The 24,586-nt window shown below is 44.3% G+C and overlaps 1 protein-coding gene across 2 annotated transcripts in view; it reads right to left on the reverse strand.

Annotated features, from left to right (window-relative positions):
- Nucleotides 1-279: 279 nt before the first annotated feature.
- Nucleotides 280-24,586, reverse strand: part of ccnd2a (cyclin D2, a) — a 43,460-nt gene continuing 19,153 nt past the window's right edge. The window contains exons 5-6 of one of the 2 annotated variants that reach the window (XM_072471507.1): nt 3,005-3,148; nt 280-1,571 (exon numbers count right to left, since the gene is read on the reverse strand). In XM_072471507.1, the coding sequence (XP_072327608.1) occupies nt 1,338-1,571; nt 3,005-3,148 (378 nt within the window). In that variant the 3' untranslated portion in view covers nt 280-1,337. Of the gene's footprint in view, nt 1,572-2,970; nt 3,149-24,586 lie in introns of both variants that reach the window. The other variant, XM_072471508.1, reaches the window with a different exon arrangement.

Consider the following 24,586-nt stretch of genomic DNA (forward strand, 5'->3'; position numbering starts at 1 on the left):
TGAGTTGAGGGGGTCAGAAGATGGTTTTGAGGTGTGGGAAAGGCCGTTCATGACCGTATTTGAGGAGCTGTTCATCGGGGGGGGGGGGGGGGGGGATTGAAAGGGGGAAAACTGTTGACTATAAAATAGCAGCACACTCAGAATGCATCGCTTAGCACAAACTGAATTAGCACACATCGTCTGAATATGATGCACGTTAAAATTAAGTCGTGAAAAGATTTGCCACCTTCTGGATGACAAGTGAGAAAATAAGAGTGAAAAAGACCCACACACGTGCACTTTGGACCAAGCGACTTTATTGTCCATAAGACATGCCTTTTCTTTCACACCATAAAACCATTAGGATCCAAAGTCATTATAAGTTGAATAAAAATCAATACTGAACAAACAATTCACAAATCTACTGAATTCAGCTTTGTACCCATCAACTGATCATATACTCCCACAAGTTTTCCACATTGTACTCAAACTATAAATGCTCTCTACTCATCCCTAACCATATGAATAACAACAAAACATAAGAGAACTTTGTGAGAGAATAACATTATATTGATATGGCATCACACTCAGTAAAGCAAAAAGTTTAAGAACAGAGTTGTGCATCTGAAAGTAAATGAGGTACATGGTAATGTTACTGAGCCCAGAAGGGAGCCATATGCCTGTGCAACCAGCTTGTGCATCTCAGCTGAGGCAGCACTGTGCCCAACCATTTTTCTTAACAACAACGAAGCCTGTAAGGCTCCCCAGAAACTGTAGAAGTGTGAGGTATTGTGAATATGAACCATTTTATTGTCCAGTAAACCTGAGGTAACTATGCTGTCTTTGCAGAATGTGACAAAAAGAAAATCATGAAACAATACTGGAAAAAAAACTGTACATGGGCACTTCCAGTAAATCAATGTACTCATTTTCCATTACCCACTACTTCAGGATTTTGAAACTTAAGCGGTAAAATAATATATTATAAAAATGTTTATAAAATAGCAGCACACTCAGTGAAACAATACAGCATGTACTGTTAATGTGAATAAGAATGAAAAAAATCATAGCTTTTCATAGCAGCGCAAAATAAAGATTCGTACTCCATTTTCTACCCTCATCAACCCAGGTCAGGCTGTGTCAATTCAGCAAAAATCTATTTCTCCCCCCACCCCCCCAAAATACTTTCTTTAATCCCACCTTTCACAAATCCCTAGTTCAACATTTCAATCAATAGCTTCATTTTGCAAATTTCAGACTGTTACAAAACATGTGCAAATAAACACCGCCCCAACTCTTTACCATCCATGCCCTAACAATGGAGCAGAAAAATTCAAGTAGACTGAATACAAATTTTCTCAAATAACAACAAGTTGTGAACCATGGTATCTGCTGCTTCTTGCACCAGCAATGATTCTCATCCAAATGTCCAAGGCTCGGTACACCCGTGGCACACAAGATCCTTCTGTGACACTGAAAATACATGAAGTTACTGAAGATTTGCGGAATGTTGCAACCCAAACTGGAATGTCTTCCATGCGAAGTGTTGTTCCTTTTTCCAGCAACACCATTATTGTATAATACACCAGATACTGGGAAACAAAAACAAGTCAATTTCATAAACCATTCCATCCATCCCTTGGGAAATATATTCAAAGTGCTTTTCAAATGAAATGGTTTACAATAATGCTAACTGTGGGTCAATGTCTGCACAAAAAAATACACATTTGGAAGTTTTTCTCTTTGACAAGTTTTAGGCCTCTTTTCAAGTGGAAGGATATAGTTCGGTTTCTCTGCTTGTCATGCAAAATGCTAGGTAATCACAGTTGAAATCACTCTGCAAAATCAATAGTGATGACCAAAAGATTTACATCAATCTGGACAACCCTGTGTTATGTCTTCTAATGCAGAGTTCTATGGCAGTGTAATCAGCTGACAGGCAGTTGGATCAGGAGTTCCCTCGACGCATTCAAGTTTGGCCCACAGTTAGAGGAGCAGCTAACAATGCCGCTGTGTGTAGAATGAACCATTTCTGAAGAAGGAATCAGAAAGTGTTAGAGACGTACATTGATGGAGGGAGAAGTGAGACCGCAAAATTAGAAACAGACGATACAGGCAAAAAATGTCAGACATACACGGAAACCAACAAATGGAAAACAACATACAGAAAAGTAAAACAGGTGGAGCGAGAAAGGCGCATGGGAAAAGGGGGAGCGAGGAAGACGCATGGGATAAAGGGAAGAGAGAGAAAGACACAGAGGAAAAAGGGGAGAAATAAAAACACATAGGGAAAGACAGAGGCAGGCAGAAAGATGTGGGAAAGAGATAAGAAAGAGAGAGACCACAGATGGGAAAGAGAGTGCCATGCAGAAATGTTGACAATAGGGAGGAGATACATAGACACATGGGAAAGAAATATATAAAATATCCAAGACAGACAAAGAAGTTAAAGTAGGTTTAAATAGGAAGCTTCCACACAAACACTGATTACTTAAGGCAAAACATAGCGACATAATAGCAATTCTGCTAAGAACTAAATTTCATTGGAAGATAAAAGGTTCAATGTTATGGCAGTTACATTCCTTCGACACTGAAGATGGTTCATTCACAAAAGAGAAGACTATTTTCCAGCAACCCTCCCCAATCCCTCAGGCTATTGCTTTGCAATCTAAATTGAGCCACAAACTCTCTTATATCTGAAGAGGGTGCATGCACCATAAATTAGAACAGTAAATATCTAACCATTTGATCCCACATACACAGGCCTGCACGTAGCTAGCTATTTTATGCTTTTTAAGCATGTTCATCATTGATAATATAACAGCAATTATGCAAACAAATAAGGTGGGATTCCCTTCTGCAGAACACCATAGGCACCAGAGATTTTAATATCAGTTTTTTTTCTAAAAGAAGCTTTAGATAGTTTCTATGTGGGAGCATTTTTAAAAAGGAAAAACAAAAATATTTCTTCCCAAAAGGAAGATCACGCACAGCCTTTTCCACTCCAGCAGCCTCACAGATTTACATTTCTGACATCTGTGGGAGTGCTGGCCTGGTCCAGTTCATCCACCCTCTTTGAAGGGTCCTGCTGCTGTTGGTGCTGCTGAATTTGTCTCAGGTTGCTGACCAGCAATGATTCAATCTGCTCCTGGCAAGCTTTCAGGCAATCCTAATGGGAAAAAAGATAAATCAGGTCAAAAATAATACTTTTAAGGTAATGGTAAATATCACACAGTGACACCTTTTCAATTATTCTGTTGTAGGGTGAAGGAAGATTTAATATGTCCTGCATTCTCTTTCTGTTTTTTCTAGGTTCACAATCACTTTGTTTGTTTGGCAATATTCTTACTCTCAGTATCTCAATCAGGGGTTGGTCAAATAAACCACCACTGTCCATTAAATACTGGAATTTAAAAACATGGGGCTGGATTCTCCGCCGGCGGGATGCTCTGTTTTGCTTGCAGCCCGGGGGGGTTCCCCGCTGGCGGGGGGGCTGCCCCACAATGGGAAACCCCATTGATCAGCCGGGGTAAGGGAGCATCCCGCCAGCAGGGTGAAACAGAAATGTGGCGGGGCGGAGAATCCAGCCCATGATTTCAAGATACAAGTTAAATAAAAATGGCTGAATGTCAAAATACAGAAACAATGGCTGAGATAAAATACAACAGAATCTCAAGAGGCATTTTCCAACTGAGAATGATAAACATATTAAAATCAATTCTTTGCAGTCATTTTAAACCAAGATATTCTAATCACAATTACAGAATACATCAAGACAGAGATAAAGATGTATTAAATTTATCAACCTCCAGCACACCCAATTAGCAATTTTAGTTTTCTTCAGTTTTTTTGCAAATCCTTATTTGGTTTGCCAGCATTTTATTGTGCAACAAATTAACCCGTCTAACCATGGACCATCGATGCTACATCTATTTGGAAAACCAAGGTTTTTCAGTCATAGTTGTAGACCCTTTTTCTATGCACTTAAACATCCCTCTCTCCAGTCAACTCTCTCAGGCTAAACAAAGCCACACAAAAGCCATGGGGAGTGAAGTTGGGCTTGGGCAGGGGTGCAAAACAGTGCCAATACACCAGTCACCTGTTATACATCTTGCCCAATATTCAGCTTCATTAGAGGAGGCAATGATGTAGTGCTATTGTCATGGCAAGTGGTGGAAATTGAATCCAATAAATATCTGGAATTAAAAGTCTAATGATGACCATGAAACATTGTTGATTGTCATTAAAAAACCATCTGGTTCACGAATGCCCTTTAGGGAAGGAAATCTGCCATCCTCACCTGGTCTGGCCTAAATGTGACTCCAGATGCACAGCAATGTGGTTGACTCTAAAATGCCCTCTGAAGTGGCCTGACATGGCAAGCACTCAGTTTCATCAAACCGCTACAAAGTCAATAAAAATGAAAGAAACCCGGCATCGACCTAGACACTGGAAACGACAACTGTCAACCCAGCCCTGTCGACCCTGCAAAATCCTCCTTACTAACATCTGGGATCTTGTGCCAAAATTGGGAGGACTGTGAGACAAGTCTGACAGATTAGTCAAGCAACAGCCTGACATAGTCATACTCACGGAATCATGCTTTACAGATAACGCCCGACACCACTATCACCATTCCTGGGTATGTCTTGCCCACCAACAGGACAGATCCAGCAGAGGTGGCAGGCGGCACACTGGTATACAGTCAGGAGAAATTTGCCCTGGGAGTACTCAACATCATCTCTGGACCCCATGAAGTCTCAGATCAAACATGGGCAAGGAAACTCCCTGCTGATTACTATGTACCATCCACCCTCAGCTGATCAATCAGTATTCCTTCAAGCTGATCATCATTTGGAGAAAGCACTGAAGGTGGCAAGGGCACAGAATATACTCTGGGTACGGGACTTCAATGTCCATAACCAAGAGTGGCTCGGTAGCACCACTACTGACCCAGCTGGCTAGACGGGGTCTGCGGCAGGTGGCGAGTGAACTAAAAAGAGGGAAAAACGTACTAGACCTTATCCTCAGTAACCTGCCTGTCGCAGATGTATCTATCCATGACAGTATCAGTAGGAGTGACCACTGCACAGTTCTTGTGGAGACAAAGTCCAGTCTTCACATTGTGGATACCATCCATCACATTGTGTGGCACTACCACCGTGCTAAATAGGATAGATTCAGAACAAATCGAGCAGCTCAAGGCTGGGCATCCATGAGGTGCTGTGGACCATCAGTACAGATTGTACTCAGCCACAATCTGTAACCTCATGGCCTGGGATATCCCCCACTCTACCATCACCATCAATCCAGGGGAACAACTCCTCAATGCGAGCGCAGGAGGGCATGCCAGGAGCAGCACCGGGCATACCGAAAAATGAGCTGTCAACATGGTGAAGCGACAACACAGGGCTACTTGCATGCCAAACAACATAAACAGCAAATGATAGACAGCAAACCGATCCCACAACCAATGGATCATATCTACGCTCTGCAGGCCTGCCACATTCAGTTGTGAATGGTGGTGGATAATTAAGCTATTCACTGGCGGAGGAGGCTCTACTAATATCTCCATCCTCAATGATGGAGGAGCCCAGCACAATTGTGCAAAAGACAACGCTGAAGCATTTTCATCAATCTTCAGCCAGAAGTGCCAATTAGATGATCTATCTTGGTCTCCACTCTATCTTGGTCACCACCAGAGATACTCAGCATCACAGATGCCAGTCTCCTGCAATTCAATTCACCCAAGGTGATATCAGGAAAAGGCTGAAGGCACTGGATACTGCAAAGGTCCTGACAATATTCCGGCAATAGTACTGAAGACTTATGCTGCAGAACTTGCCACACCCCTAGCCAAGCTGTTCCAGTACAGCTACAACACTGGCATCTACCCGGCAATGTGAAAAAAGACATGGACAATATCCAGACTTGGGCTGACAAGTGGCAAGTAACATTCATGCCACACAAGTGCCAGGCAATGACCATCTCCAATGAAAGAGAATCAAACCACCACTCCTTGACATTAAATGGCATTACCATCACTGAATCCCCCACTATCAACAACCTGGGGGGGTTACCATCGACTAGAAACCAAACTGGACTAGCCATATAAATACTGTGGCTACCAGAGTAGGTCAGAGGCTAGGAATCCTGCGGCGAGTAACTCACTTCCTGACTCCCCAAAGCCTGTCCACCACCCACAAGGCACAAGTTAGGAGTGTGATGAAATATTCTTCACTTGCCTGGATGAGTGCGGCTCAAACAACACAAAAAAAGCTTGACACTATCGAGAATAAAGCAGCCCACTTGACTGGCACCTCTTCCACAAACATTCAATCCCTCCACCACCGACGCACAGTAGCAGCATGTGCACCATCTGCAAGATGCACTGCAGGAACTCACCAAGGCTCCTTAGCCAGCACCTTCCAAACCCACCACCACTACCATTGATAAGGACAAGGGCAGCAGACACATGGGAACACCACCACTTGGAGGTTCCCCTCCAAGTCACTCATCATTCTGACTCGGAAATATATCGCCATTCCTTCCCTGTTGCTGGGTCAAAATCCTGGAACTTCATCCCTAATAGCACAGTGGGTGTACCAGCACCACCTGTACTGCAGCAATTCAAGAAGTCAGCTGACCAAGACCTCCTCAAGGGCAATTAGGGATGGGCAACAAATGTTGGCCTAGCCAGCGAAGCCACATCTCGTAAAAATGTATTTTTAAAAATAAACCTGGATATCAACCATGTCATATAATGAGCAATGACAATTTCTCCTGTGGCATCATAGAATCATATCATAGAATGTACAGTGCAGAAGGAGGCCATTCAGCCCATCGACTCTGCACCGGCACTTGAAAGAGCACCCACCCAAGCCCACACTTCCAACCCATCTTCAATCATGTACCCATACCATACCATAAAACTGCTCCAAACTTGGATGAAACTTTTATCCATATTTTCATTAGCTTTAGATTCAATTTTTCCAATATCTTCCAAGCCAGTTATCTTTCCCCGCCCAGAAAATGAAATTAGTCAAAACCTCATCTGTACCTGTCGCAGACTAGGTCTTGCTCAGCTAGACCCGGGTTTGCTGACCAACAGTAGCTCAACTTGAAAATGATCAACTTGTTACGATACCCCGAGCTAGGGCGCGGCCAATTCCAGCCCCTCTTGACCCGGAATCGCAGCACAATTGAATTAACCAATAATTCTTAGATAAATACTTGAAACCGTTGGCCCTTGGCTGCTCAATACTTAGTCACCAGGTTTATAAATTTAAACACAATTACTTATTATTTATAACAGGAGCTATAATGAAATATGCAGCAAATACAACTGGTTAACCATCTCATTCCTAACCGCGCCCCCCGCCCCGCCCCAATACACACACTGACGACAAATAAACAGAGAGAGGAGGAGGGGCGAAAATAATAAGTAAACGGTAAGAGTCGATGTTCCAGATGGTGGTTTCTAGCACTTTCCTTCAAAGGGTTTCAGTAAGAGAGCACAAGATGTCCTTGTCTGTTGTGTCCAGGATTCAAAGTCCACTTCCTTGGGTCTCTGGAATTCATCCCACTCAGGCAGGATCCAATCACCACCTGTTACCAGGCATCATTGGCCACCAACCAACCAATCGAATAGAGTCCCACCACATCTCTCAGGTGCCACAAAGTCAGAGTTCTGTTGTCCAAAGCTAGCAGAGTGTACTATGCTGCAACCTTTGAATTCCTCATTCGTTCTGCTGCTCGATTTAAAAATACATGTCCATTAAACATCCATGGATCAAAAATGATAGCGGCAAAAATAAAGGAGAAATAAAGGAATCAATAGGAAAGACCTGTACAAATTCACATCCCCTTATGGTTTCATTCCACATATCACTCTAAATCATTTTAGGTATTCTACCACTCTCTGACTTTAGCTTTTTACACATCTCCCCTCCTTTTACCTAGCCATTAGTAGCTATCAGTCATCTCCAACATACTTACTGAACTCTTTTCCTCTGACACCACGGGCTAAATTTTAAATCTATGGTTGGGAATTTAACATTTAGATAAATTGGGCCCTGACTCTGCATCACCGATTTAAAAATAAAAAGGGCTAACTATCCCGGGGGCAAGTTTGGCCCCCAATCAGTGGTGTCAGGAAGGACCTGAAGACTGGACCTAGTAATGGAGGGCCCTTTAAAGGAGAATACCAATCATGATTGGGCTTGCCATTGACTGAAGCTATAGAACAGCAGGGCGCCCAGAGGGCCAGTGCTGGCTTGGGCATGCATTTCCCTAGTGGCTCCACACTATTCAGTCTCTCTCCTGGAGGTCTTAACGTATGTAGTATCAGAGAAGAGGGATGTGCTGTGCCCAACGTCTGGGGAAAAATCCAAGAGAGACCAAGAGGGCATGGATGGAGACAGCCACTTATATCTGTAGCAGATAAGTCACTATGTGGCTATAGTGCAGAAATAAATTCATTGATCTGCAAGGTCGGGAAAGGTGAGTGGCAAGTTACACACAGGTGTTGAACCCTGTAGATACCTGCATGCACATGCGCTGAGCAGGCCGAGTGCCCATAATTCTCCCCAATATTGTTAGATCACGTGACGTAAAATTACACACACACACACACACACACTCACGCATGCACACACGTCAGGATATGGGTGTTGGCGAGACAGGAGATCGTGAACAGCATATACCCCTGCCCAATAATCCACTGTCATCTATGGGCTTTGTTATGCTGAGTCATTTGTTGAGTTGCCCGAGTTCTTGTTACCACCTTAAGTGTGCATCCAACAAGGCCAGTTTCAGAGGAGCAGAACCTACCAGCCCAGGCAGTCAGTCATCGCCAGCCTCCTTGGTAGGAAGAAATGCTCCAGAGCCAGCAGATTCACTTATTTCTCTAAACCTTCCACCAGTGGAGGCACACTCATCTCAGTTGGGCCTCAATCTATCTTAGAATGCGGAGCGCTGAGTGGATCACGTATCATGAATGAAAAGAGTTAGTGCTTATATTTTACCTTATCCATAGCCACCTTATCCTTAGCCACAGGGGGCAGCACTCCGTGGAAATGGGTGGGAACAGGGACCTCACATCAGATGCACTTTATAGGTCACTTGGGTGATATTTTCTCATTTGTCGGACAGTTAACTTATCCTTTATTACTTTTGCCTACGATCAGACTCATATTATTGCTCAGCATCAAAAAGAACATGACCAGGATTGGGAGCTGGGTTTCTTGCGAGGCCATGTTAGATGCTGTGGGAGATTATTGACAGCGGTGACCCCATTTTCAATCTAGCTGGATGGCAATTAAATTATTCAGATGTGCACGCTTGTGGGATAATATTGTGTTCAAGAATAAAGAGCCAGTTAAGTGAAACTTTGTTGAATTAGTGTGGCTTGTGGTTGTGCCAGACCACCAAGCACCAAGAGCCCAGTGACAGCTTCAGTGTGTTCCCTCCAATGCCTGGGCACTGGGCTCCTCGAGTGCCCCATCATCTTCCTCCTCAGAGTTAAGAGTGGCATTCCAGGTCCCCCTCTTGATCCAGCTCCAGGTTTCTTTGTATTGTCACGTACTTCTGGCACTGGCATTTGCAGGTAGATGACTCGTGACAAGTTCACCTGATGTCTTGGGTAGTGCCTTCTGTATAATCATAGAATCCCATAAGTGCAAAAGGAGGCCATTTGGCCCATCAAGTCTGCATGGACCCTCTCTGAAAGAGCACCCTACCTATGCCCAAGCCCCCCACTCCTGTAACCCCACCTAACATTTTTTTGGATACTAAGGGACAATTTAGCATGGCCAATTCATCTAACCTGCACATCTTTGAACTGTGGGAGGAAACCCATGCAGACACGGGCAGAATGTGCAAATTCCACACAATCACCCAAGGTTGGAATCAAACCTGGGTTCTTGGCACTGTGAGGCAGCAGCGCTAACTACTGTGCCACCCTTCTTCCCCTTGCATTCCTTTGCTGTGATCCTCTGACTTCCTCCTGACCAGGCAGGTGCAGTAATTGAAGCTCCTCCTCCCTACTCTGTCCAATTTCCGAGGAGTCTGTTCCCAATGCCACTCCTTTACTTGCTGCTAATACGTTCACCAGGGCTTCCTCTACCAACTTCTGATGCTTAAGTGATGCCAGCAGCCTCATGTCCTTCAAGAATACTGTAACTCACTTCACACATGTAAGCCTCTCAGCACCAGGTGATGGCAACTCTGTGCCACTGTTTGAACAGCTGAGGTTAAGTCTCAATTTCTCACATCAGTTGCCTAATGCATCAATTATTCCTCCTGGCTCCCCACTGTGTTCATGACAGATGCAGCTACTGATGTGTACCAGACCTGCCGGTTTCCCTGCACTTCCTGGTTAAATGTCTCTCCAGAATCTTAAATGAGCTCCACAACGAACTCAGCAACCAGTTAATTGGAGTAGTGAGAGTTGCTTGCTTCCTCCTCCCATTTAATCACATTACATTGCAGAGGTGTTGGAATCCAGCCACTCCATCCATCTGAGAATGTGATTTTAAATGCATGTCCCCACCTGAACTTACCATTATGGCCTTTTGAAAATCCAGCCCTCGACATCTTTCTAAAATGGTTCCTAACACTCATTACTTTAAACTAGGCTTTTGATTAAAAAAATCTCAGTTTTCCATGTTGCATAAATATGCACTGGTTTAGCACAGGACTAAATAGCTGGCTTTTAAAGCAGACCAAGGCAGGCCAGCAGCGCGGGTTCAATTCCCGTAACAGCCTCCCCCAATAGGTGCCGGAATGTGGCGACTAGGGGCTTTTCACAGTAACTTCATTTGAAGCCTACTTGTAACAATAAGCGATTTTCATTTCATTTCATTACAAATTGAAAGTTTATTGACTTGTTCTATGTTCTTAAATATCAACTTTATACCCACCAGTGTTTGCTACTTTTCGCTACCACATTATATACGCCAAACGCAGGATAGAGGCAGCCAGGGATGCAGCATTTTGTGTAGAACTCCAGTTACCCAACTGTTAAGACGTGTTTTTTTAATGCAACATTCCCCAAGCACTGATTCAGTTTTAGTTCAGCTCCAGCACATAAAGCAAATGTTTCCATCTTCCACTTGGCATGTAGGACCTGTGCACTGTAGGCTTTGAATGAGCATGTACAGGAACTGACACCACCAGACCTTCTGGGAACAGCCCATTTCTAATTTCAATGCCAGTTTGGGTTGTGTGTGAAGAGAAAGAGAGAGAGAGGAGAGAAGAGCACAGGAGGAAATAGGAGAGACTGTGAATCTGGCACAGCTGCAGTTACAAATTAAAGGCAAACTGATTTATTTCTGCAACGAGAATAAAGGAGTCAGGAAATCACTGCAGTTGCTGAAGAATAGTGCAACGTCTACACAGAACCTCCCCATTCACTGATGCAGCTGCTTCTTCTGAAATGGATGAAAGAAGAATTACCCTGCTTGGCGCTGAAAGACTTCCTCCTCAGACAAGTTTTACAGACTTTATGCAAGTTAATAGAAAGGGCAAAAACTGTGCTTCAAAGAACAGGGTGTAGGTGAAATGGAAAAATTGCTAAGCCTACCAAATAGCAGGGCGAAGCACGCATGCACTAATTGTTACAGCTTAACTACAGCAAATGCAAAGCAACTGGACATATTTCAGCTTTCAATATTCATACACACAGTATATCCAAAACATATAACATATATAAACCACTATAATTCAAATAATTTGGATGGGGCTGTTTTTATCCAGTGTGTGCAGGAGGGTTTCCTCACACAATATGTGGATAGACCGACAAGAGGCGGGGTCACATTGGATTTGTTACCGGGTAATGAACCGAGCCAAGTGTTAGATTTGGTTGTAGGAGAGCACTTTGGAGACAGTGACCACAATTCAGTGACTTTCACTGTAGCAATGGAGAGGGACAGGAACATACAGCAGGGCAAGGTTTATAACTGGGGGGAAGGGTAATTACGATGTGATTAGGCAAGAATTGGGGAGCATAAGATGGAAACAGGAACTGTCAGGGATAGGCACAATTGAGATGTGGAGTTTGTTCAAGGAGCAAATACTGCGTGTCCTTGATATGTATGTTCCTGTCAGGCAGGGAGGAAATGGTCGAATGAGGGAACCATGGTTTACAAAAGAGGTTGAATGCTTGTCAAGAGGAAGAAGGGGGACTATGTAAGGATGAGAAAACAAGGTTCAGTTAGGGCACTTGAGGGATACAAGGTAGCAAGGAAGGAGCTCAAGAAAGGGCTTAGGAGAGCTAGGAGGGGGCACGAGAAGTCCTTGGCCGTAGGATCAAGGAAAACCCCAAGGCTTTTTACACTTATGTGAGGAATAAAAGAATGACCACGGTGAAGTTAGGGCCGGTCAAGGACAGTAGTGGAAATGTGTGCATGGAGTCTGGAGACATAGGAGATGCCCTAAATGAATGCCCTTCAGTGTTCATAAAGGAGAGGGGCCATGTTGTTGAGGAGGATAGTGCGATACAGGCTGGTAGACTGAAGGAGGTAGATATTCGGAAGGAAGATGTGTAAGAAATGTTGAGAAGCCCGAGGATAGATAAGTCCCCTGGGCCTGATGGGATATATCCTAGGATTCTTTGAGAGGCGAGGGATGAGATTGCAGAGCATTTGGCTTTGATCTTTATGTCCTCACTGTCTACAGGAATAGTGCCAGAAGACTGGAGAGAGGCGAATATTGTCCCCTTGTTCAAGAAAGGGAATAGGTATAGCCCTGGGAATTATAGGCTGGTTAGTCTCACTTCGGTCATCGGTAAATTATTGGAAAGGGTCCTGAGGGATAGGATTTAAGATCATTGGGAAAGATACAGCTTAATCCAGGATAGTCAGCACGGATGTGTTAGGGGTAAGTCTTGCCTCACAAGTTTGATTGTATTCTTTGAGGAGGTAACTAAGTACATAGATGAAGGTAGAGTAGTTGATGTCGTATACATGGATTTTAGTCAGGCGTTTGATAAGGTGCCCCATGGTCGGCTCATGCAGAAAGTAAGGACGCATGGCATAGAGGGAGATTTGGCCGATTGGATCAGTAACTGACTATCACATAGAAGACAGAGGGTGGTGGTAGATGGTAAATTTTCACCCCGGAGCCCAGTCACCAGCAGTGTACACAGGGATCAGTGCTGGGTCCTCTGCTATTTGTGATTTTTATCAATGACTTGCATGATGGAGTTGAAGGTTGGGTTAGTAAATTTGCTGTTGACACCAAGATTGGTGGAGTAGTGGATAATGTGGAGGGCTGTTGTAGGCTGCAAAGAGACATTGATCGGATGCAGAGCTGGGCTGAAAAGTGGCAGATGGAGTTTAACCCTGATAAGTGTGAGGTGATTCATTTTGGTAGGACAAATTTGAATGCGGATTACAGGGCTAACGGCAGGGTTCTGAAGAATGTGGAGGAGCAGAGAGATCTCGGAGTTCATGTCCATAGATCTCTGAAAGTTGCAACCCAAGTGGATAGAGCCGTGAAAAAAGCCTATAGTGTGTTAGCATTTATTAACAAGAGGATTGAGTTTAAGAGCAGTGAGGTTATGCTGCAATTGTACAAGACCTTGGTTAGACCACATTTGGAGTATTGTGTGCCGTTCTGGTCACCTCATTATAGGAAGGATGTGGAAGCATTGGAAAGGGTGCAAAGGAGATTTACCAGGATGCTGCCTGGATTGGAGGGTAGGTCTTATGAGGAAAGGTTGAGGGTGCTAGGGCTTTTCTCATTGGAGCGAAGGAGGATGAGAGGTGACTTAATTGAGGTGGATTAAATGATGAGAGGGATAGATAGAGCGGATGTTCAGCGACTGTTTTCTCAGTGGATGTAGCTGTTACAAGGGGGCATAACTATAAGGTTCATGGTGGAAGATATAGGAGGGATGTCAGAGGTAGGTTCTTTACTCAGGGTGTGGTTGGGGCGTGGAACACACTCCCAGCTATGGTAGTAGAGTCGGACACTTTAGGAACTTTCAAACAATTATTGGATAGGCATATGGAGTGCACTAGAATGATTGGGAGTAGGTTGATTTGATCTTAGTTTCAGACAGTGCTGTACAGTTCTATGTTCTATATAGCAACACAATCGCTAGGCTGAACCAAACCTAGTCGGTCTTCTTTGCAGTTTCAAATTGGTGATAAGTGTTCCTCTCCAAGATACTTGTCCAATTGACCCTGAAGAAATCTAAGACACATCCCCACAACCTCTCTTCATAACAAGTGTCAGCAGCTCACTTGGTGGCATTCTCACCAGAGAGAGAAGGTTAGAGGGGTCAAGCCTCACTCCAGGACTGGAGTACAAAATTCCAGGCAGATATTTCAATGCAGTACTGAGGGAATGCAACACTGTCAGAGGTGCCATCTTTCAATTGAGACATTAAACCCGCTTGCCCCCTCGGGTGGACATAAAAGATCCCTTGGAACTATTTTGAGGAGCAGGGGAGTTGCCCTCGGTAGCCCGCCAATATTTATCCCTCATTCAATAACAGAAAAGAGATTATCTAGTAATTTTCTCATTGTTTGGGAGGACATGCTGTATGCAAATTGTCTGCCACATTTCTTATATTACACCACTATTTACACAAGTTGTTGTTAATTGGCTGTAAGGTGCTTTGTGTTAGACATTTTAGTTGCTGTGATATGAAGAGTCTAAAGTTCTGTTCCTTTTTCACAAACACACATTTATTTCATTCCAACAGCCTTTGCACAAAACTCTAACTACACATCACCTGACAGAGGCCACCTGAAGCCCCTTTACATATCAGTGTCAATTAATGGATACTTAACATAAATGAGACAACTAATTGCAATGTCTCTTAACCCATTACTTAACACTTTGGAATGTCTTGAGCTCGTAAGAGGCACTATTTCAAGGCAATTTTTAAAAAAACGATTAAACCATATCAGCTAATCATCAGCCTTCTTCTAAAAATAGCCATATACACCCATCACTGGATCACATGGAGCTCGCAGCTTTATTTACCCAAAGCTTACTCAGCAAGTTGAACTTTCCAACTGTAACTTAGCACTGGGCCTGTTGTATTATTATCTGTGAAATTAACCTTATAAAGCAAGTTCCCAACAAACCGGATGTATGATGCATGATCATTTATTCACAGATGCTAAAACACAGGAAGGGCACTTGCATATCTGTTCCTTTGCTTTTCAAAATCTCAGCTTCAATTCACTCATTGCAGGTCAAAGCAGCATATAACAGGAGGAAGTAATTTGTATACCTGGTATAAAAAGCAAGTCTCAGAATTGATGACTATGAAAATAGTGAATTTTCATAAAAACCTATTTAGTTACTTATGGCCTTTAAGGAAGGAAATCTGCTACCCTTACCTGGTCTGGCCTACATGTGTCGCCAGACCCACAGCACTGTGGCTGACTCTTAATTGGTCCCCCAATTGGCCTAGAAAGCCATTCAGTTTTATCAAGCCACTACCAGAAAAGTTGAATAGAACCAGGCAGACAACCCAGCATTGAACAAGGCACTGGAAACAACAACGGTGCAACTTGTCCAGTTGACCCTGCAAGTTCTCCTTGCTAGCATGTGGTGAGAGAGCTATCCCACAGACTGGTCAAGCAATAGCCTGACGTAGTCATATTCACCAAATCATACCTTACAGCTAATGTCCAGACTCATCAATCACTGTGCCCAGGTCTATCCTGTCCCACTGGCAAGACAGGTTCACCAAAGGTGGCAGAAGAGTGGTGTACAGTCTGGAGAGTGTGTGGCCGTGGGAGTGCTCATTCCAAATGCTGGACCAGGAAGGGTGAGCTATTCGTGATACACCCAGGGGACCAGGGAAGGGGGATAGACGAGCTTCCACTGAAGAGGGCAGAAAGGAGTTTTCGGTACCTAGGGATCCAGGTGGCCAGGAGCTGGGGGGCTCTACACAAGCTCAACTTGACGAGGCTGGTAGAGAAGATGGAGGAGGAGTTTAAAAGGTGGGGTATGCTGCCACTCTCCCTGGCAGGTAGAGTACAGTCGGTGAAGATGACGGTGCTCACGAGGTTCCTTTTTATATTCCAGTACCTCCCCATCCTGATCCCCAAGGCCTTTTTTAAGCGGGTCAGCAGGAGCATCATAGGGTTTATATGGGCGAAAAAGACTCCGAGGGTGAGAAGGGTATTTCTGGAATGGAGCAGGGACAGAGGAGGGCTAGCGTTGCCTAATCTGTGTGGGTACTACTGGGCTGCCAATGTGGCGACAATACGCAAGTGGGTAATGGAGGGGGAGGCGTGGAAGAGGCTCGAGATGGCGTCCTGTGTGGGCACGAGCCTGAGAGCGCTGGTGACGGCATCGCTGCCGCTCCCGCTGACAAGGTACATCACGAGTCCAGTGGTGGCGGTGACCCTCAAAATTTGGGGGCAGTGGAGACGCCACAGGGGGGAGGCAGAGGCTTCAGTGTGGTCCCCGATCCGAGAGAACCATCGGTTTGTCCCTGGGAGAACGGATGGGGAGTTCCTGAGCTGGCAGAGGGCAGGTATTAGAAGGATGGGGGACCGGTTTATAGATGGGACGTTTGCGAGACTTGGGGCGAGTTGGAGGACAAATTCGGACTCCCCCCTGGAAATGCCTTCAGGTACATGCAGGTAAGGGCGTTTGTTAGATGGCAGGTGAGGGAATTTCCGCTGCTGCCAGCACGTAGGATCCAGGATAGGGTGTTCTCGGGGGTGTGGGTTGGAGAAGGCAAGGTCACGGCGATCTACCAGGAGATCCAGGAGGAGGCGGCCTCGGTGGAGGAGCTGAAAGGTAAATGGGAGGAGGAGCTGGGGGAGGAGATAGACGAGGGTACGTGGGCGGACGGCCTGGCTAGGGTAAATTCTTCCTCTTCTTGCACCAGGCTTAGCCTGATACAATTTAAGGTTGTGCACAGGGCGCACATGACGGGGGCAAGGCTGAATCGGTTTTTTGGAGTGGAGGACAGGTGTGTGAGGTGTTCGGGGAGCCCAGCAAATCATGCCCACATGTTCTGGGCGTGCCCAGTGCTGGATGGGTTCTGGAGGGGCGTTGCGTGGAGGGTGTCTAATGTGGTAAACATCCGGGTTAAGCCGAGTTGAGGGCTCGCACTATCTGGGGTATCGGACGAGCCGGGAGTGCAGGAGGCAAAAGAGGCCGGTATTCTGGCCTTTGCGTCCCTGGTAGCCCGGCGGAGGATTCTGCTACAGTGAAAGGATGTGAGGCCCCCAAGCGTGGAAGCCTGGATCAGCGACATGGCAGGGTTCATTAAATTGGAGAGGGTAAAATTTACCTCAAGAGGATCTGTGCAAGGGTTCTTCAGGCGGTGGCAACCGTTCCTAGACTTTCTAGCGGAGCGTTAGGAGGTGGTCACTTTGTGTTTACTCCTGTGTTTATTATCGTTTAATGGGGGGCTTTTATATTGGGGAAATACGTGACATAGCTATAAGATGTTTATTTATGTGTTCTTTGTTTTTTATTTCTTATTATTGTTGAAAATATGTTAAAAAATTGGAATAAAAATATATTTTTGAAAAAAACAAATGCTGGACCAAGTGATGTCTTGTTACATCAGTTCAAATATGGGCAAGAAAACCTTCTGCTGATGCCACCTGCCAGCCTCCTTCACTTGATGAGTTAGTACTTTCATGTTAAACACTACTTGGAAGAAGCCTAGAGTTTAAGAATGTCACAGAATGTACTCTGGGCGGGGTTAACTTAAATAATGATTATCTTTATTAGTGTCACAAGTGGGCTTACATTAACACTGCATTGAGTTACTGTGAAAATCCCCATGTCGCCACATTCCGTCGCCTGTTCAGGTACACCGAGGGAGAATTCAGAATGTCCAATTCACCTAACAAGTACGTCTTTCAGGACTTGTGGGAGGAAACCGGAACACCCGGGAGGAAACCCACAGACACAGGCAGAACGTACAGACTCCGCAGTGACCCAAACGTGGAATCAAACCCTGGTCCCTGGCACTGTGAAGCAACACCACTGTGTTACCGTGGCGCTCTATATTCAGCATCATGGGTGGCTCAACATCACAACTATTGAATGAGCTAGCCGAGAGCAGGACATAGCTGCCAGGCAGAACCTGTGGCTGGTGCTGAGAGAACTAAGGAAAAAATCTACTTGAAATATTCTCACCTATTCTCACCAATCCACCTATTGCAGGTGGCACCATTATGACAGTATTGGTACAAGCGGCCATTGCACAGTCCTTGTTGTGACCAAGTCTTCACACTGAGGACACCTTCAATCATGTTGTGTGGCATTACCACACTGCTAAAATGGGAGAGATTCAGACAGGTCTAGCAGTTCAAAACCACCAGTCTTTCATGAAACAATGTAGGTAATCAGCAGCCGAATTGCATTCAACAATCAGCAATCTCATAGCCTGGCATATCACTCACAATACCATTACCATCAAGGACTAAGGTCAACACTGGTTCAAGGAGGACTGTAGGACAGCATGCCAGAACAACATCAAGCATACCTAAAAATTAGAGTAACCTTGTGAAGCTACAAACACAGCAATGTATGCATGCAACACATAGGAAAAAACATGCCAGATATAAACAACTGAATGATCCCACAACAATGGGCCAGATCAAAACGCTGCAGACCTGCTACAACCATTGTGAATGATGAAGGACAAATAAAATGACTAGCATCTCCATCCTCAATGAGGGGAGAGCCCAACATGCAAGTGCAAAAGACACGGCTGAAGTATTTCCAAATATTTTCAGCCAGAAGTGCTGAGTGGATGATCATCTCGATATCCCTCCTGTGGTCCGCAGTATAACTCATTCTATATGATAAAGAAGCTGTATATGATAAAGAAGCTGAAGTCACTGGATACCGAAAAGGTTATGGATCTTGACCCAACATCCCAACTGCAGTACTGAAGACTTGCATTCCAGAACTAGATACAGCCCTCGATAGCTACGATATTGACATCTACCCGACAACATAGAAAATTGTCCAGGTGGATCCGGTTCACAAAAAGGACACATCCAATTCAACCAATTACCTCCCCAATTTATTCTTGATAATCAACAAAATGATAAAAGATGTCATCAACAGTGTGTCATGCGGTATTTAATCAGCAAAAACCTACTCATTGATGCTCAGTTTGGGTTCCACCACAGCCACTTGACACCAGACCTCGTTACAGCCGTGGGCAAATAAGGATAAGAGTTGAATTCTAGAAGTGAGGTAGAATTCACGAGTTTCGGCATCGAAGCAGCATTTGATTGAGTGTGGTATAAAGAAGCCCTCGTAAAATTGAAGTCAATCGGAATCAGGGAGAAAATTATCCACCAGTTGGAGTCAGACTGAGCACAAAAGAAGATGGCTGTTTAGTTGCTTTAGGAAAATCATCTCAGCCCCAGATCATCGCTGCAGGAACTTCTCATACTAGTGTCCTAGGCCCAACCATCTTCAGTTGTTTCATTAATAACCTACCCTCCAACACAAGGTCAGAAGTGGAGATGTTTGTTTCCTAATGATTGCAGAGTTCAGTTCTATTCACCATTCCTCAGATACTGAAGCATCAATACCAGCATGCATTAAGACCTGGACAACCATCAGTCCATGGGCAGATCGGTGGCAAGTAACAGGAAATTACCATCTCCAATAAAATAACCGACCTATCACCCCTTAACATTCAACGGCATTACTTTTCAGAAAACACCACAATCAACACCCTGGGGATTGTCAATGACCAGAAGCCGAGATGGATCAGCTTTATAAATTGTGGCTACAAGCAGGTCAGAGGCTGGAGTGAGCAACTCAGCTTCCAACTTCCTAATGCTTGTCCACCAACTAGACGGCACAAGCCACTAGTGTGATGGAATACACTCCACTTTCCTGGATGAGTGTAGCTCTATCAACATTTAAGTATCTTAACATCCAGGAGAAAGTAGCCCGCTTAAGCAGCACTCCATTTATCACCTTAAAACATACATTCCCTTTATCATCATTGCACAGTTGCAACAGTATGTACCATCTCCAGAATGCACTGCAGCAACTCGCCAAGTTTCCTTCGAAAGCACCTTCTAAACCCATGACCTCTCATCATCTAGAAGGACGTGGACAACAAATGTATGAAAACACCACCACTCTCAAGCTCCCATCCTGATTTGGAACAATCTCACTAGGTAAAAACCCTGGAAATCGATCTCTGGGAGTATATACAACACATTGACTTCAGCAACTGTTCACCACCACTTTCTCAAGGGAAATGAGGGAATGTCAATAAATGCTGTCCCCTTTCCAGCAGCACTCACCAACCACAAACAAATAGTAGGAACTAATAAAGCTAAAATTGGAGAACAGCGTAGATCTTCATGAATTTGAATTGGCCACTTTACATTTCCTGCAAGTAGAGTGCACCAATGGACTGGGAGTGGATGAAGTTAGGTCTTTCCAAAGCTCAGTGTTATTACAATTCTTTTTTTAAATTAATCTACTGTCCCACATTCAAATCTACACTTCAACATGCCATTACAGCATATAGTCCAAAAGGAAAGATCTTGCACTTGTCATGCACACCTTGAAGTCCCAATTTGAGTTTTGTGTTTTACAAGTAGAATCCTTTATTCTAACTCTGGACAATTTCACTTGCAGCTGATGTGTGTATAAGAAAAGGTTTTTCTGTTCACTTGCCATGGTAAAAAGAGTTTTGGGAATTGCTGGTGCTCAATTGCAAAGCAGTGTGTTTCTAAGTTAATAGCAGTAACTGATTTCAGCTATTTGAAAGAGCAGGGTAGTTTAGCAGATTTATCTTATATGCTATAAAAGATGGTATCTTTTATGGGTTATTTATTTTGCTTTGCAGGAGTAATCAATATGTAGATAGAAAAGTCCCATAAACAGCAAATGAAAAAGATCGTCCAGTTAACTGGTTGATGATATGGACTAAGAAATGAACGTTGTGGAGGACATTTGGTCTTCTTCTGTGAATAGGATTACATAATCTTTTAGGTCCATCTGAGCAGACAATTGGGGGCTCGGTTTAACATCTCATCTGAAACATGGTGCCACTAACAATGTAACACACCTTTGGTACTGCACTGAGTAACCAGCATTGATTAGATGCGGAGGTCCTGAAACCATAGATTTACAACACAGTCATTCCCCCTATCACATGAGTGCCAGACAAAGAAAAGCTATCCAGCCTAATCCCTCCTTCTATCTCTTGGTCTGTAGCTTTGTAGTTATGGCATCTGATATGTGTATCCAACTGTTTTGTTTTAAAAACACGAGGAGGGGTTCTGCCATTACCATCTTTTCGGGAACTGAGTTCCAGATCTTCAACTCTCTGGATGAAAAAAATCCCACTCAACTTCCTGCTAATCCTTCTACTAATTGAGGTGATTCTACCACCAGTGGATGGAGAGCCAAATGTGCTCCTTTATTACAGTTAAGGAATGCCAAGACATTAATGTAAAATTTGCAGATACCATCTTTTATAGCATATAAGATAAATCTGCTAAACTACCCTGCTCTTTCAAATAGCTGAAATCAGTTACTGCTATTAACTTAGAAACACACTGCTTTGCAATTGAGCACCACCTTTTCCAAAACTCTTTTTACCATGGCAAGTGAACAGAAAAACCTTTTCTTATACACACATCAGCTGCAAGTGAAATTGTCCAGAGTTAGAATAAAGGATTCTACTTGTAAAACACAAAAATCAAATTGGGACTTCAAGGAGTGCATGATGTGCCTGCACCATGCATGGTGTGCTGCACCATTAAGTAGCTATCATATCTTCTTGCCCACAATTGCACAAACAAGTTCCTGATCTCAGATTTGCACAAGAAGAAAATTGATGTGCAACCCAAGAGAACCTTAATGGGGAGAAAAGTATTTCTAAAAATAAGTGTTACAAATCTGAATTCAATGTTTGATTTACAAGTACTGCTGGTCCTCACTGCATGCATACCACTTTCAGTTTTGATTATTGAGACATTACAGAACAATCATAAGGCTCTGCTCCCTAGCTGGTCCATTTGTGCATTCACATTCTCAAAACTCAGTTCAACTCAGTTCATAACACACCTAATAAATATTGAACTGGTGGGGAGAGGGAAAGCTGATACTTCATGAGCATCATGTCCATCACATACAACTGCTTCTATATCTATAGTCCATCTAGGACAATATTTTAGCATTGTTAAAGGGAAGCTATTTACAAATGCATCAGAAGTTATCGTCCTCAGAACCAAACAATGGTATTTAACAGGTTACGCTGAAATATCATCTAAAATAATCAGTGTTTGGAGGGATATTAAAATAGGGGGCGAGATTCGGGTCGGAGAATCGCCGGGGGCTGACGTGAATCCCGCCCCCGCCGGTTGCAGAATTCTCCGGCACCGGATATTCGGCGGGGGCGGGAATCGCGCCGCGCTGGTTGGCGGCGCCCCCCCCCCCCCCCCCCCCCGCGCGATTCTCCGGCCCAGATGGGCCGAAGTCCCGCCGCTAAAATGCCTGTCCCGCCGGCGTATATTAAACCACCTACCTTACCGGCGGGACAAGGCGGCGCGGGCAGGCTCCGGGGGGGGGGGGGGGGGGCGCGGGGCGATCTGGCCCCGGGGGGTGCCCCCACGGTGGCCTGGCCTGCGATCGGGGCCCACCGATCCGCGGGCGGGCCTGTGCCGTGGGGGCACTCTTTTCCTTCCACCTTCGCCACGGTCTCCACCATGGCGGAGGCGGAAGAGACTCCCTCCACTGCGCATGCGCGGGAATGCCGTCAGCGGCCGCTAACGCTCCCGCGCATGCGCTGCCCGGAGATGTCATTTCCGAGCCAGCTGGCGGGGCACCAAAGGCCTTTTCCGCCAGCTGGCGGGGCGGAAATTCGTCCGGCGCGGGCCTAGCCCCTTAAGGTTGGGGCTCGGCCCCCCCCCAAGATGCGGAGCATTCTGCACCTTTGGGGCGGCGCGATGCCCGACTGATTTGCGCCGTTTTGGGCGCCAGTCGGCGGACATCGCGCCGATACCGGAGAGTTTCGCCCATTGTCTTTCTTGTAAAGTGCTGAAGTGGCGGTTATATGTAGCTCAAAAGCTACTAACAAAGCTGGTTGTTAAATATTTGTCATTGGTAAGGGGTGCAAGGTACTTTCCTTTGCATACCATTTTGAATGCAAATGGGAGTTCTAATTACCAAGATATTTGATAAATGAAGAAAATTGAATAAATTGTCGATTGAGATGACGACTCAGAAATTTTTCTTTCTTGTATGAATCAGCTGGGATTGATTTTTTTCCATTAGAAACTTTCCATTATTGGTGCTTGTTAATAACTTGTGAAAAGTAGCTGAACTATGCCACTGCTTCAAATTACTGGGATCAAAAGAACACAGGAAATTAGATACTGGCAGTAGAACATGGTATTCTTCCCTAGCAACACTAAAACCTAGGAACCTATTATTTTTGCGAAATAAATTAGGAAGGGAACAAGGGGTGAAAGACAACTGCAAACTTCTATAAGTGGATGAGAGGGTTACTGAAGATTTTATGTAAATGATCAGGGAAGGTAACGAAGCTTTCACACAAGCTAGAGTTCCAGCTTTTTCCATAGATGGAGGAATTTGGACAGGAAGATTAAAACAGAAAATTTTGACTAACGTCCAGCTGGCTGAATATAAAATTGAACTCCAGTCTCAGAGATCATGACTCACCATTCTTTATAAATAGTCAACCTTATACCTTTCAAGGTGAAAGCCATTGATGCATCCAACAATTGTTTTTATTTAAAAAGGGTCAATGTACCTCCCTATTTAGAAATTGTTATCTAAGAAAAAAATTTGATTCATTTATTTCCATTACACAAATTTCACAGGATGTGTAAAACAACGTTATTTGAATCTTTCAACACTAGTTTCCCAGGCTGCAACAGAATCATTAAAGCCAATCTGAAATCCTGAAGTACATTAGTCACACATATTATACTAAGAGTATACTAAACAAACTAAGGTTATTTCAACACAAAAGGGGTTAAAATTTACAATTGCCTTTAGAAACACTTTAAAACTCACTTGCCTGATTTTTAAGATCACTGGCACAGAGTCACCTGCAACATTCTGCTTTGCACTGTTAATGGGATGTGATGGAACAGAAGAATTATTTTATGTAGCTGCATCACCCCACTGTTACTCCACATGCAATGCATTCAGATTGAGAAATTGAATGAATGCTAATAGCTGCCAACTCAACCAAATACAACTAAGAAACAATCTCATTCTTCCATTCATTTCAGTCAATCCTGGCTGCTGTTTTCCTGCATACTAAGCACAGTCTGCAAACAAACAAAGCAGGATGAGGGAGCAAGTCCTGTCATATGCTTCCAAACCACAAGCATTAAGCAGCACAATGAGTGGATAAGTCTTTAGTTTGCCAGCAAAGTAGTACATGACCCCCCATCCTAAAGATCCTTCTACCTTGACAGTGCACACAAAGTTTTCCTAATATCAACAGCACTCAAATACAAAGGGCTGATGTAGATTCAATAACTTGGCATTCCATGGGGCTGAATATTCACTTTGGGGAGGGGAGTGGCAAAGGGGTGTAAATGCTGGGATACACTTATCAGTGGCATCTGCCACAAGTTCAAAG

The sequence above is a fragment of the Scyliorhinus torazame genome, chromosome 13, assembly GCF_047496885.1.
Source record: "Scyliorhinus torazame isolate Kashiwa2021f chromosome 13, sScyTor2.1, whole genome shotgun sequence".
Classification (NCBI taxonomy): Eukaryota; Metazoa; Chordata; class Chondrichthyes; order Carcharhiniformes; family Scyliorhinidae; genus Scyliorhinus; species Scyliorhinus torazame.